Here is a 13571-nt window from a genome sequence, read left to right as displayed (position 1 = left end):
GCCAATTTGTAATCCTTTTCCCTGTCTCGCCCTCTGAGTTGCCCACTTTATTTAAATGTCATATATTCTACTATCACTGTTACTATCACTAGTTACTACATAGCAGTGCAAAGGCTATTGCAATGAGAGAAAAATAGACAGAAAATGCAAACTGCTCAGCCCAGAGGTAAGGTTACTGCTAAGCATCACCATGCAAATGTGCCCACCGCATGTTCCAGTAGAAGACTCTGAAGTTATTTTTAGTTTACCCTGTCATTAACATCACATTCTTAAACCAAGACAGGATTTTTAAATAGACTTTGAAGTTTCTGATTGTTTTTTTTTAAAAGAAATCTTCCTCTGAAGGGTATTTTTTTAAGATTGCTGATGTGATGTGTCAGCAGAACTGACTAGTGTGGTTATTACCGTTAGTGTATACTGTCTTTGTATGATTTCAGAACTTCAGGATTCCAGAACCTACGACAGAACTAGCTGTTGATTCACTGACTTCCGTGTGTCTATGTACTGTTACAATTCCAGACAATACACCGGAATTTCTCTGGCTAAAAGAAACACGACAGCTGTTCTAGCTGAATGCCCGAGAGTATGTCTGCGGCAACATCCTTCCTCCACCTCAGACCTTCTCTGGTGTTAGTCTGAATATACAGCTTTTAATAGCCGGAAGATAGGAATTCAATGGAATTTGTAGGCAATTTTGTGATGACACAGAGCTATTTAAATTAATATAGTTTTAACATTATGCTAAGTGAAATAAGACAGTCAGAGAAAGACAAATACCATATGATCTCACTCATATATGGAATCTAATGAACTAACTGAACTAACAGGAAAAATGGGGACAGACTCAGAGGGAGAGCAGGATGACAGCATGGGGTGGGGGTAGTTTAGGGGGTGGAGGGACTGAGCAGAAAGGAAAAAGGACTCATGGGCATGGACAATAGTGTGGTGGTTGCTTGGGGGGAAGGGTATAAGGGGATTAAAAAGTAATATAAAAAATTACAATAAAGATTAAATTTAAAAATAAGTAATATAGTTTTATTTTTTAAATGCTTCTTTGAAATAGTTTTTTTTGAGAATTAAAAATGGAGAAAAATAGTTAGCTACATGTAGACTATACATAAGTACTTCAATAACTGCAGAAAGGTTAGCTCTGCAGTATGATTTTCACGTGAGGAGCGCGATCTACAGCAGGGGTAGGCAAGCTCATCTCGCAAAGGCCCAGACGGCCAACACTTCTGGCCTCTGCGCCACGTGGCTGGCGCCACGTGTAGCCCACTCTGCTGTGGAACTCTGAACGCAGCCCCAGACAAGTCATAAAACAGGCGAGTGTGGCAGGGTCCCAACAAAACTCTATTTGATTTGTTTATGGCTGGAATATGAAATCCTATTATGGAATTACTGTTAATTTTATTAAGTTACATAGAAGTGTAACTTAAAAAGCAAGTATAGCAAAACTGTGAACTGGTGAATCTCCCTCGAAGGAAAAGAGGTGTTCTTTGTGCTAGAAGTTTTTGTGGATGCCCAAAAACTTCTGTAAAGAAAAGCTGAGGGAAAAGAAACGCAAGTAGCTTATATTCCTGCAGGTCAGATGGGCTGAACCACCATCACCTGAAAAATATTTTTTAAAATTAAATTCCGAGTTTTAAGCCTTAGCCTCAGAGCCAAAATCTTAAAGGTACTTCCCAGGCCAGTTCTGATGAGGTCCAGGTCTCTGAACTCAGACCCCATCACGGACACTGCGGTCCGCGGCCTAACCGCCTAACCCAAGAGCCGCCTTTCTCTTACTTGCTGGAGTAGGTGTCGTACAGCCCCACTTTCCCGTCATCCGTCCCGAAAGCCAGGCAGCCTTCCTTGGTCGGGTGCCAGCACAGCTGCAGAGGGCGGGAGGGGGGGCAGACTGTTAAGGGGGCTCTCGAGTTATCCTGCAGGTGTTCAAATGGACAACTTCCTTGCTCTTAGTGCCTTCTAATTTCACAAATTCTCAGCATTATTGAAGAGAGGAACAAAGACATATTAAATGCAAAGAAAGGGTTACCTGTAAATCACCATCCAAAGCTCCCCACTGCCAGTATTATATTTTTCCAGAATATTTTTTTGTGGATAAACTTAAGATACATACAATTGAAAAAAATAGGTTCCAACATGTGAATGATGGATACGATACACTGTTGAGTGGGGATAAAAGATGCCAGAACAATTCAGAGAACATGATTCTATTAGCAATTAACAGCATTTGGAAGGACACATCACAAACTGTCCACAGTAATTCTCTGGATTATGGAAGTAGGGAATGGACTGGAGGGCAGAGCAGGAAAAAGTTTTTGTTTTCTAAACTCCTATACTATTTGGTTTTCTTTTTAAACCAAAGAGATTGCTTTTAGACTAAATGGCTACAACAGATGTCTCACTTTGGAGAAAAACAAAAAAAATTATACATACAGTTTTATAATGTGCTTTTTCTTTTGTAATTTGCATTCTTCATGTGTCATTAACAGCTTTTAACAGATCAAAAACAGATCTGCATTATCATTTCTAAAAGTTTGATACCATTCCAACGTGTGGCTATATTTTAACTTAATGCATCTTCCATGAATGCAAATCCGGGTTATTTCTCATTTCTTCCTATTAGAAAACATGGTGACTTGAACAAAGCTTTAATTTTAAATCTTAAGTTTGGAGATAATGGGTTTGGTTAGAGAGGGTCCTCCTCTTTTCCTAGCTTCAAACTTTATTGGAATTGCCACTGAACCACCTGCGATTCTCAGTAGAGTTCACTTAAGTGAAAAGGTATTTTCTAAAAGAGAATAACTTACTTGAAAAAAAAGTTCACAGCAAGCTTAAAGAAAGCATCCTTACCGCTGTAACCTTGGACTTGACACCCTGCCAGAAACTTTTCACGTCATAGTTGTTCTTTATGGAGAGTGTGTTCCACACGCGGATCATGCCGTCCCCAACGCCGATGGCCAGGCAGCCCGTGTCCACGGGAGAGAAGGCCAGACTGTAGGCGAAGCCGCCGAGGGAGGGCAGGGTCCAGCAGCACTCGAGGGTCGCCATGTCCCAACACTTTACCTGAAAGGATCAAGGAATAGGGCCTAAATATAAAAAGGATCAGAGAAATGGGGAAAAAAAATCAACATTTCAAACAAGATGGGTTCAGAGAGTATATAAGTATAACGCAATTTAACTATTCTAATAGGAATTGGAAAAGCATCTCTTAGGAAAAAAAAAACAGCTAGTAAATTGTAGAGCTCGAAGATATCTTAACATGCATTTATTCCCAGAGATGCCAAGTGAATTCAGGGCCGTACAATTAATAAACCAGAACCCAGGCCTGCGATTCACAAGTGCAGTGGCCTTTCCACTCTCCTGTATTAGAGCAGTGGTAACTTCCTCTTTCTGCAGACTCTAAGCAATAAAGATGGCCTCTGGGTAGTGGAAAAATCAGAGCTGTTATCTCAAAAACCAAAATATCTTTTCATGCCAAGGGGAAGAGCAGTGCTAAGTTTTTAATCGTCACTTGTTTAACAGAGGGACTTGGGACAAAAAGCCTACCAAATGAGCCTAACTTAACTGCAAGAGTAAGGCCAGAGACTCTTAAAGCCAGGTCGCCCTTAAAGAGATTCCACCACGAGCAGACGGTAACCCTAACCCTAACCCTACAGACAAGGATACATTATAGCCAAAGCACGACGACCTCACACATCCTCCCAGGCACATCTACTCTTCTTTATTGTATCTGCTTCCACAAAAAGGCATTTCGGTGGCTCCCTGCTTCCCCCTGCCTCTCTGCCGTTATTGTGTTTAGCGCCCATCAGTAACACTAACTCTGAAATTGGGACTGGGGGCAAGGTGCGGCACGAGAACTGGCAGTTGGTTGGAAAAAAACCCTCTAATCCCACCTAAGTCACAAATCACTGCTTTTCAGTGCCGAGCGTGGAGTAAGCTGTTCTTACATCTCTGTCCATTGATGTGGAGAGCAGCAGCTGCTTGTCATCCTCAGTTTGCAGCGGACACAGATTGAACACGATTCTCGAATGATTCTGCCCTTCCGACGAAGCACTGAAAAGTGTGTATTTCCGCCGCCAAGACTGAGTGAGGTCCCACAGCAGCAGTTCGCCTCTGCGAAGGAACAACACGCGTCGGCTCTCTTTCACAAGCAGTCTGGAAAGAAGATGCTCTGGGCCAAGGAGTGTGGGCCCTCAGTCACAAAATAATTTCTGTGCATTGTTCCTTTAAGGACAGAAAAACTGTGTATTTTGAAACACACACAGAGTATCTCCGGAAGCACACACAAAAACAAAGAGTCACTCCCGTGGGGAGGGAAACCAGGTGGCTCAGGGAGTCGGAGGTCAAAGGGCACTGTACTGTATCTTTCCTTCTTCTGGGACCGTGTGACTGTGCCAGACTACCCCTTGAACAAATTTTCCTAACAGCTTTAATGAGAAAATGTCACATAGTCCCAGAAGCTTTAAGACATAGCATCTCTTTTATGAGTCATGCTGGGGGTGGTGAAGGGCCATGGCCATTGTTTTGGTGGGGTTTTATATGCTTTACCTGTATGACTTCATTTAAAAGCAGGGGCCTTCTCTGTTAAATTCACTTTTTTAAAGAGATTTTATTTATTTTCAGAGAGCGGGGACAGGAGGGAGAGAGGGAAAGAAACATCAATGTGTCATTGCCTTTCATGCACCCTCCACTGGGGACCCCCAACCCAGGCATGTGCCCTAACCAGGAATCGAACTGGCAACCGTCTGGTATGCAGGCCAGCACTCAGTCCACTGAGCCACACCAGCCAGGGCTAAATTCACTTATTATCTCAAGCAACTGGAAGCTGGTGCTGAAATTTATTTAGTGAATGGCTATAAACATCCTAAGAGACAGGAAATACTGTCACCTCCCCTTTTTATATGTGAAGTAACTGAAGCTCAGAAAAGTGAAGGGTCTTGCTCATCCACACAGCCGGTAAGTCACAGACTGATTCTGAAAATCAGTTCCGCCTGACTTCAGAGGTTTCCCTCTTAACCACCAGGCTGTGCTTATTTGATCATCATACAATTCTGTTATTAGATAACACAGATACTGGTCCCATGATTTTCCCGTTACGAAAGGCCTATCGTACCATCAGCCTCAGCCATTGCTTTCTCCATCTTTCTCCGTGCCTAGGAAAAGAAGTCTAGGAATTCCTGAGCCTATAGAAGAAAAAAATATATCAAAGAGCATGAACCAAAAAAAGACTTACCCAAAACAGCTAGATACCAGCTGTGTCGGCTGATCCTTGGGCCAATGGAGTGTCAACCAAAGGCGCTCTTTAACAGTTGGGTCTACACCTCCTCGTCGCTTTAGGAAGGGCAATTTCAAAGTCATCACACCTGCAGTTTAAAGAAGGTCCATGGGTGCTCAAGATAATGAAACTACTATATTTTGCTGTGTATAATGCACGCTTTTGCCCAAAGTTTTGAGTGAAAAATAAGGATGTGCATTATACGTGGGTATAATGACTACATGCCGTGGGCACAGTAATGCTGTGTATAACGTGCACAGAAACGTGGTGCGCATCGCACACGGCAAGATAACAGACACGTGCATGAGTCGTTAGCAGTTCACAATAGAGTAGCCCCCCGTTGTCTGTGGTTTCAGTTACCGGTGGTCAGTCAGGGTCCAAAAATATTAAATGGAAAATCCCAGAAATAACAATTCATGAGTTGTGAATTGCACACTGTACTGAGTAGCGTGGTGAAACCTGGTGCTATCCTGCTCCTCTGTCCTGCTCTGGACATGGTCATCCCTCCGTCTAATGTGTCCACGTTGTACACGCTCCCCACCCGTTTGTTGCTTAGTAGCCGTCTAGGTCATCAGCTAGACTATTGTGGTCTCCAGTGCTTGTATTCAAGTGTAATAACCCCCAAGTCACTCACATAACTTGTTACAGTATATCATTATCACGGCTCTATTTTATTATTAACATTGTTATTAATCTCTCACCGCACCTAATTTATAAACTAAACTTTATCATAGGTAGGTACACATAGGAAAGACATAATATATATACAGGGTTCGGTGCTATCTGTAGTTTCAGGCATCCACTGGGGCTCTTGGAACGTATTACTGTCAGATAAGAGGGGACTACTGTACAGTTTGTGGTTTCCAAGTTTGTTACTTTGGTTACTGAGAATTCAGGCCTCATTTTCTCATGGTGACATTATTATGCACAGTGGTTAATACAGGCCTAGCTACGTTAAGTCAAGTAAGCTTTTACAGGCTGTCTTGGCAACTTAAACACATCAGGAATACTGTTTGGGAAAATAAGTTACCCAGGTGGTTACACAATCCGATTCCCCAAAGCTGGAAGGACAGAAGGCGGGGTTCCTTCTAGCTGACGAGAAGTGTAACCAAGGGCAGAAATGTGGCAGCCGACATGCAGTAACAGGGACGCCCCTCCTGTCCTGACGAGCTGCTTAACCAGTTTCTTAGTTCCTATGGTGTATCAGAACCCTGGTGGAGCTTCTAAAAATATACGTGCCAGGGCCCAGCTCCTGGAGATTCTGATTTAGTAAACTTGAAGACTGCTGTCTGTAAGTTTAGAGGTTATCCTTCTAGACGGATTCTTAACCCCATTGTTGTACCCACTCGGGAGAGTCAGCCAAAGTACATCTAAAAGCTTTCTACAAACCTTAAAATATTCTGTATCCCCAAATTATGCTACTAGTTACTACTGGCTAAGCCCTAAATGTGCTACTTGCTTTACATGTACTAACTCATTTGGACAAAGATGACAGGATTTCTATAGTTTTAAATAAAGGGGAGAAAGAAGACTGCTATAAAGAGAAGGGCTAGATTTTTGACTATATAGGTAACATCCACTGCATGGAGTTTCTCTCAATCTTAAGGCATAAGTTCTGTTCCAAGAAATGCCTGGGAAGGCTAAATGCCTGAGGATCTCGTGATTTGCATAACTGAACTTTCACATTTAAACACGCACTTTTCTATTGGGTGTGTATTATTTATTCTGCATTTGTGCATTCAAAGCTCCAGCTCTAGTGATCTCTGCCATTCCTCTGATCCGGGCCCTGCCAAATTCCAGTATGTCCAGTCTCATGGTAAACATCTTATCCTCTATGCCAAATAGAGATCCTTCTATGAATGCATCAGAAACCTTCATCTCCAACACCAAAGCCAGATATTAAGCACAGACAGACAGTTCTAGTCGAGGCTAGGCTGGGAAACAACTCTGTGGATAGTAAAGTGAATGAATTGCTTTTGATAGGCAGTATACTCTTAGTACAACAAGGCAGAATAAAAAACCTTCTGCTTCTACCAGATCAATATAGGCTGTATTGCAAAAGAAGTATCGAACATCCGTCTTACCTCGGCCTCTAGAACAGCTCCAGATTCTAATGGTCTGATCTTTGCTTCCAGTGGCTAAGTAGCAGTCTTTTGTCACTGGAGTTTGTGCCCTAACTTTCCCATTAGGAACTTCAGGTTCTTCTAGGAGAGAAATAGAAATTTTGTTTTTAATTTGCATGGAACTGGCACTTATCTCCGAGGAAAAATAGTTTGCAAGGGTTCCCGAAACTTAGCTCTCCTTTCATAGACCTCATCTGTAAAACCTAATGTTTTGAATATAATTCATGGGATACAGTTCCACCCACTGTGTTCTTTAGCTCTACAGATCCCTCCCTTAAACGACTTCTACCTGAATTTTCCTCTTGGTTTATGGATAAACAGTCTTCACCAGGCAGGGGACACCAAGCTATGGAGTGGATCTCGTCGTCATGGCCCCGAAGCCTGTGAATAACTTCTCCTTTCTTGCTGATGTCAATGATAACCACTATGCCATCCTTGTAGCTGAAAAACAGGAGTTAAAAAACATTTTGTTTTCTAGTAAAAATTTTGGCTCAGGAGTTACTGTGCATTTCTAAAAGTTAAGTGCACTAGGGGTTGGGGAGAAGGGAAGAAGAAAGCATGAATTAATTTTGTCCTTTTCCCAAAGTGTTCATTTCATGCTCCCTGATTTTTTAAACCCTCTTCCATGACCCACTCTTGTAACAGTAACAGTGTGCATGCTCAAACTGGAGCACGCTGAAGTTCTAAGTTCTTATAGGGGCCCGGCAACTCCTCTAATTAGAGATGAACTTTCCTAGTACACTCAAAAAACACCTCCTTTCTTACCAATGATCCTGCCTTTCTAATGATAAAGTTAACAAAAGGGGCAGAACTCTACATTCTACATCTGGATGCTCCAAGGCTCTCCTTTATTGCATTCCGAAGAAACTAAGAAATTCTAATGGCTTTTTTTTTTTAAGTGATAAAGTATTTTAGACACGAAGTATCTACCACCCAGCCTAAGAAAAATAACTGCCAGTACAGTTGATGTGCTCTGTACATCTCACCCTAACCAGACTCTGAGCCTCTCTTCCCCAGAGGGAAAATGGTAATTGAGAACTTTGTGTCACGCCATTCCTAGCCTTTCTTTGTTTATACTCCTAAATAAGATACGGAATTATTTTGTGTCCTTTTAAACTTCATACAAATGGTATCACACGGTCTGTTTTTCTGCAGCTTGCTTTCTTCACTCATGCTGTTGGCCAGTCAGCCATGCTGACAATGTAACTGACCCCAGTTCCTGGCCCGCCCTTCACACTGCTGTGCAGTGCTCCACTGTGTGAATGAATGCACTCCGTCTCTTTCTTTGTTCATTTCCCTTCCGAAGGGCTTACATTTTTAGCTATCATAAACAAAAAGTGCTGCTATTAATGTTCTTGCACACACATAAGACAATTTCAGGTTTGATGCCTAGTAATGGAGCCACCAGGATGGAGGGCACACACCTCTTCGCTTTCCTGAAAAATGCAAAACTGCTCTCCATTTTTTTGTATTTGTATTTCCTACACACTACATTGTTCTGCAGGGGACAATGCCATCAGCAGCTTTACTTACTTAGTTTTCTCCTTTTGTAAGTATTTTTTTCCATTATAGTTTTATTAAAAAAATAAAATAATAGAATATATCAATCTTTGAAGACATGGACTTTGAAAATCACCAAGTTACGTAGCGTAAGAGTCAGGCCTTTGAGCTTTCAGGGAATAATCACCATTTTGAAGATTCTTGGAATAGCAATCATCCTCATTTAACCCTGTGTCTGAGTGTACCTGAAAGACTCTTCTCTTCTTGTGAACTACAGCTCATCTTTCAAGGTCAACTGGATTTAACGTTCTCTGACCCCTACTCGGCACCCTTCCTGCTCCCTCTCTCCAGACCCCTGACTGCAGCAGTGCTCCCGCTGCACAGAGATGCCCGGCCACAGGCCCCTTGCGTTTTCACCATTGCTCATCCACATCTGTCTTCCGACCCTTCCCCTAGTACAGCTCAGATTTCATGACCCATCAGCATAATTGCTCCTTTAAAAATAACTTTATCTCCTTGTCCCCTCTCCCTCAGGGCTGTGTATACCACAAAATCTCAAACCTGGTTGAATTCAACAATCTCCTCTCTCAACCAGTTTGGATAAAGTCATGACCATCGTCCTTAGCTTGGCCCTCAACAGGGGCCACTGGACATACGATTTTCCTCAGTATGTTCACTTTCCTATGCTCTAAGGTGACTGTCGTCATACCTTATTCCTGCATCCAGGCCCTTCCCCACCCTGAACTTGACTCCGTCTCCTGACTTATGCCTCGGAGAAAATCTGAAGCCATCATAACGAAGCACCCTCCTCCCAACCAGATCTACACGCCTACCCGCACCCATTTCCACAGTCTCAGCTGTTCTTTCTACTTGTGATCTGGGTCCAGTCCCCTCCTGACTGCTCCACGTCACTCCTGTACTCACCATGGGTTCCCCCACAAGGAGCTCTCCCTCTTCCGCCTCATTTCCTTCAGCATAAAAACACGCCCTATTATCTTCTGTTTAATACTCTTTTATCCTCCCAGATACCGCCTGGCTTCATGTCTATGCATATTTTTTTGGTAACACACTTTGTGAGAAAGTTGTCTCCATATATACTTTATTACCTTATCCCCCACATCCCATCTCCTAAATCCTCTCCAGTCAGACTTCTCTTATCCAGTGTTCAAACTGGATGGAGTAGACATCTTTGGGAGAGAAGTAAATAGAGTGGTGAGAGAAGGGGGAGGCCCACTCAAGCAGCTTGTGTGAAACGACCTTGGTGATCCATAAGGAAACAGATCCCAACATCAGGTTCCGTTCCCAATCTAGAGCTGAGAACCAGAGAGACAGAGCTGGGTCATTTGACTCTCCAGTTACATCCAGGGGCAAGTGAAGGGGGAGAAAAGGGTGAAAGAGGAAGGTTCCTACGTTTGGAGGCTGACTGAGAAATCAGATGTGAAAAATGAGGAAACTACAATATAACGGAAACCTAGGAATTAAAAACAGAGTGGGAGAGACAGTAGGGCCTGGAGGTCACAGGAATAAGTAAATGATCGATCCCAAGGGCTCAGGGGGAGTGGTTAACACCTGCAAATGGTTTCCTTTGAGGAATAAAGGCACAGGAGAAGGTAAAGCAAATGCAAAATACGATCCTAAGCAAAAATAAATGGTCAACACAGATAGTATGGTACTTACCCAATGGCTACTAAATCTTCATGATGAGGTGAGCAAGTAAGACAGAAAATCGTCCTGGGTTCTATAAAGAGGTGCTGGCTGTCACTTCTGTTCAGCCAGTAACAGAAAACTACTCCTTTTTCGTCTCCAGATACTATTAAATCCTTTACTCGAGGAGACCAATGCAATGCCGATATTGTGTGCTTTAAAACAAAACAAAAATGTATTTGCTTCTCATTTGTCAATGCTGAATTTTTACTTAAGTTTTTAACCAGTATAATACTAGGAACATTATAGATACCTACTAAATACTGTTAGTACCGTTGTATAGAAAATGGTAGGAGAATTTAGGCTACTGAGCATCAAAGAACCATTTACAATATTTTTTCCTTTAATAGTTTAATGGAAAAGTTCCTACTAAGTAAATAAATCTTTTCCTTTACTACATTCTCTCAAAAGGCAGGTTTATCAAGTAATCTGGTTTAGAAGCAAGTTGCTTTTACTGATTTATAGTTTATATCAGGAGTCTATTTCATGTAAGGAACCAGACAATAAATATTTTAGATTTTGTGGGCCACATTGTCTCAGTTGCAACTATTCAGCTCTGTGGACGTAGCATGCAAGCAACCAGTACTTAAATTATGGACAATACTTAAATGAATTACTGGCTATACTACATTAAAACAGTTTGCAAAAAAAAGAGGCAACAGTGTAGTTTGCTGAACTTTGGTTTATAAGTGTTGCCTTCCAAAAATGTTTCCTAAAATATAGAGCTTCTTAACTAATTAATGAACCCAATTACAAAAGTTACCTTGCACACTTGAGCTAGCAAAACTATATTCGAAGCAAAAAAAACCTCGGCACAGATCTATAACAAGAGTCCAGGAAACCAGTAAACCATGGATGGTACCTGATGAAGTGCGTGTTCTGTCACAACTGTTTTTGTCTCTACGTCCCAGATTTTCACAGTTCCATCGTCGGAGCTGGTGGCACAAAGGTTGTACTGATCCGGGTGATGAGAAAACGTGAAGCCAGAGACTCTTTCGGTGTGTCCCACCAACTCCCCTATGACTGCAAGCAAAACCAGACTCCAGGTTAAAGGGCTACCTAAGGTTTCTGGCCAAATCATACTAATGTTAAATGATGAATGGGATCTCTCTTATCCCGTGGTATAACAAAAATGTCCAGGGACTCCCAGTCAGCAACCCCAAATGCTCCTACTGGTTCTCCCAGCTAAGTCATTTTATGTCCTTGAGCCTCAGTCGTCTCAAGTGTAAAAAATGCTGTTGATATTCCCTGATGTGCCTAGTTCACACGGAGGAGCAGCCCAAATGAAGACTGTGATTCTTATTTAGATCTGGCCAGAGATGGCTTGGAATAGAACATCTGCCATGCCGCATCCCAAGGTATAATCAAAACTTTGTTTGGAGCCTAAAAGCACTTGGCTCAATTCATTCATCTTATAGAAGTAAGTGTCACATAGGATCTTGCTTAGGGCCTGGTGCTGTAGGCAGCTCCCAGACGCAAGAAAGGGTCTGCGCGCAATGGGTGGGGAAGGAAGGCCATAGATGTTGAAAATATTTGGGTTTAGACAGGGATACTTTCTAATAAGCGAGGAGTCCCCACGTGGGAGCGCCAGGAGGCGGGACAGCTCATCCACAGCGTTGTGTAGTTCAGTACTGGAGATCGGAATGCGACACATCTTAGGGGTTGTGAGCAGACTCTTCCCCCTGCCTGGGCCTCAGTTTCTCCATCTGTAGAGGGATCTTACTTAGGGTATACCAAAAATATCCAGGGACTACAATCAGAAACCTCCAATGCTGGTACTAGCTTTGCCATGTGCTTTCAGATAAGTCATTTTATCTCCTGGAGCCTCAGCACGTCTGAAGACGTACACTCGGTACCTCCAGGGAAAGCAAGAAGTGCAGGAAAAGTGGGGGCAGGGAGAGGGAGTTACCTCGAAATGGGGGCGTCCCAGGGATCGCACCCGCGCCTGGGCCCACGCGGACTAGGAAGACGGAGGTACGCGCCGCGAACCCGAAGAAGCCCCCAGGCACGGCATCGCTGCATCGGGTGCAGTACCAGTTAGGAGAGGGCGGCAGCGTGCGCGGTTCCAGGCTCATGATCACGGTTCAGTAGAGAAGTGGAAAGGACCACTGGGGCAGACCGTTCGCAGCCCCACGCTGTAGCGGGGAAGGGGGCGGGGCTTAACGTGGAGCCCCGCCTCCCCGGGCCCGCTGCTACGGCGCGCGCCGAGGCCCAGGCCGCACCGCGCGCTTTGCTCCAGCCCCCCCCAGAGCTTCGAAGAACCGGACCGCCTTGGGAGCAGGCTACTCCCGACCTCGCCCGGGGGCAGCAGGGTCCGTTGCTGCCTGAGCCCAGCCCCGGGTTCAGGCGTTCTCGCTTCCTACAGTCAAGGTACAAAATGACTGGTGGAGTCATCTTCCCGCACTGCCGGTATATTCTTTGGCCCTGTTTAACGCTGTCCCATCAAGTATGTTTTGAACGCTGTGTGCCGGGACACTTCGCTAGCTCTGGAGATTCTTTAAAGCAGCAATTTTCAACCGGTGTGCTGGGGCACACTGAGGTGCAGCGAGAATTTTTAAAATGTACAAAACCCGACTGTATCATCAGGGGCACTGACCTCTTTTCCCTAAGGTTGTCAGATAAAATAAATGACAACAGCCAACACGATAATATTCGTCCAATGTGAATGAATTAAAATTATACCCAATTTTCGTCAGAGTGGCAAAAATATATATTCTTTTGGCGTGTCACAGCATTTTAGTAGTTTGTGTGCCACAAGATGGAAAAAGTTGAAAGTCTCTGCTTTTAAGATATCTACAAGAAGCGAGTTAACAAAAACGATAAAAGTTCAAATCAGAACTCCGAAAAGAAAGAGTTTGTGCAATTGGGTGGAAATCCTGGCTGTGGTTCTTGGTAACTGCAGGAGAAGAGGAGAGGGACTCATTCGATTGAGTGCCAGCTCTGTGAAACTATGTGGTAAGCGC

The 13571-nt window shown here is 43.5% G+C and overlaps 1 protein-coding gene across 2 annotated transcripts in view; it reads right to left on the bottom strand.

The window, feature by feature from the left end:
* The window catches only part of GEMIN5 (gem nuclear organelle associated protein 5), a 37708-nt gene extending 24957 nt beyond the window's left edge, over window positions 1-12751 (bottom strand). For both annotated transcript variants that reach the window (XM_045828279.1, XM_045828289.1), the window contains exons 1-9: window positions 12518-12751; window positions 11471-11631; window positions 10582-10763; window positions 7694-7845; window positions 7366-7485; window positions 5240-5369; window positions 3954-4119; window positions 2857-3069; window positions 1786-1871 (exon numbers count right to left, since the gene is read on the bottom strand). In XM_045828279.1, coding sequence (XP_045684235.1) covers window positions 1786-1871; window positions 2857-3069; window positions 3954-4119; window positions 5240-5369; window positions 7366-7485; window positions 7694-7845; window positions 10582-10763; window positions 11471-11631; window positions 12518-12683 — 1376 coding nt within the window. In that variant the 5' untranslated portion in view covers window positions 12684-12751. The remainder of the gene's footprint in view (window positions 1-1785; window positions 1872-2856; window positions 3070-3953; window positions 4120-5239; window positions 5370-7365; window positions 7486-7693; window positions 7846-10581; window positions 10764-11470; window positions 11632-12517) is intronic.
* Window positions 12752-13571: the final 820 nt, after the last annotated feature.

The sequence above is a fragment of the Phyllostomus hastatus genome, unplaced genomic scaffold (genome assembly GCF_019186645.2).
Source record: "Phyllostomus hastatus isolate PE091 unplaced genomic scaffold, TTU_PhHast_1.1 phas_contig_150, whole genome shotgun sequence".
Lineage (NCBI taxonomy): Eukaryota > Metazoa > Chordata > Mammalia > Chiroptera > Phyllostomidae > Phyllostomus > Phyllostomus hastatus.
This window is presented reverse-complemented; position numbering and strand designations above follow the sequence as displayed.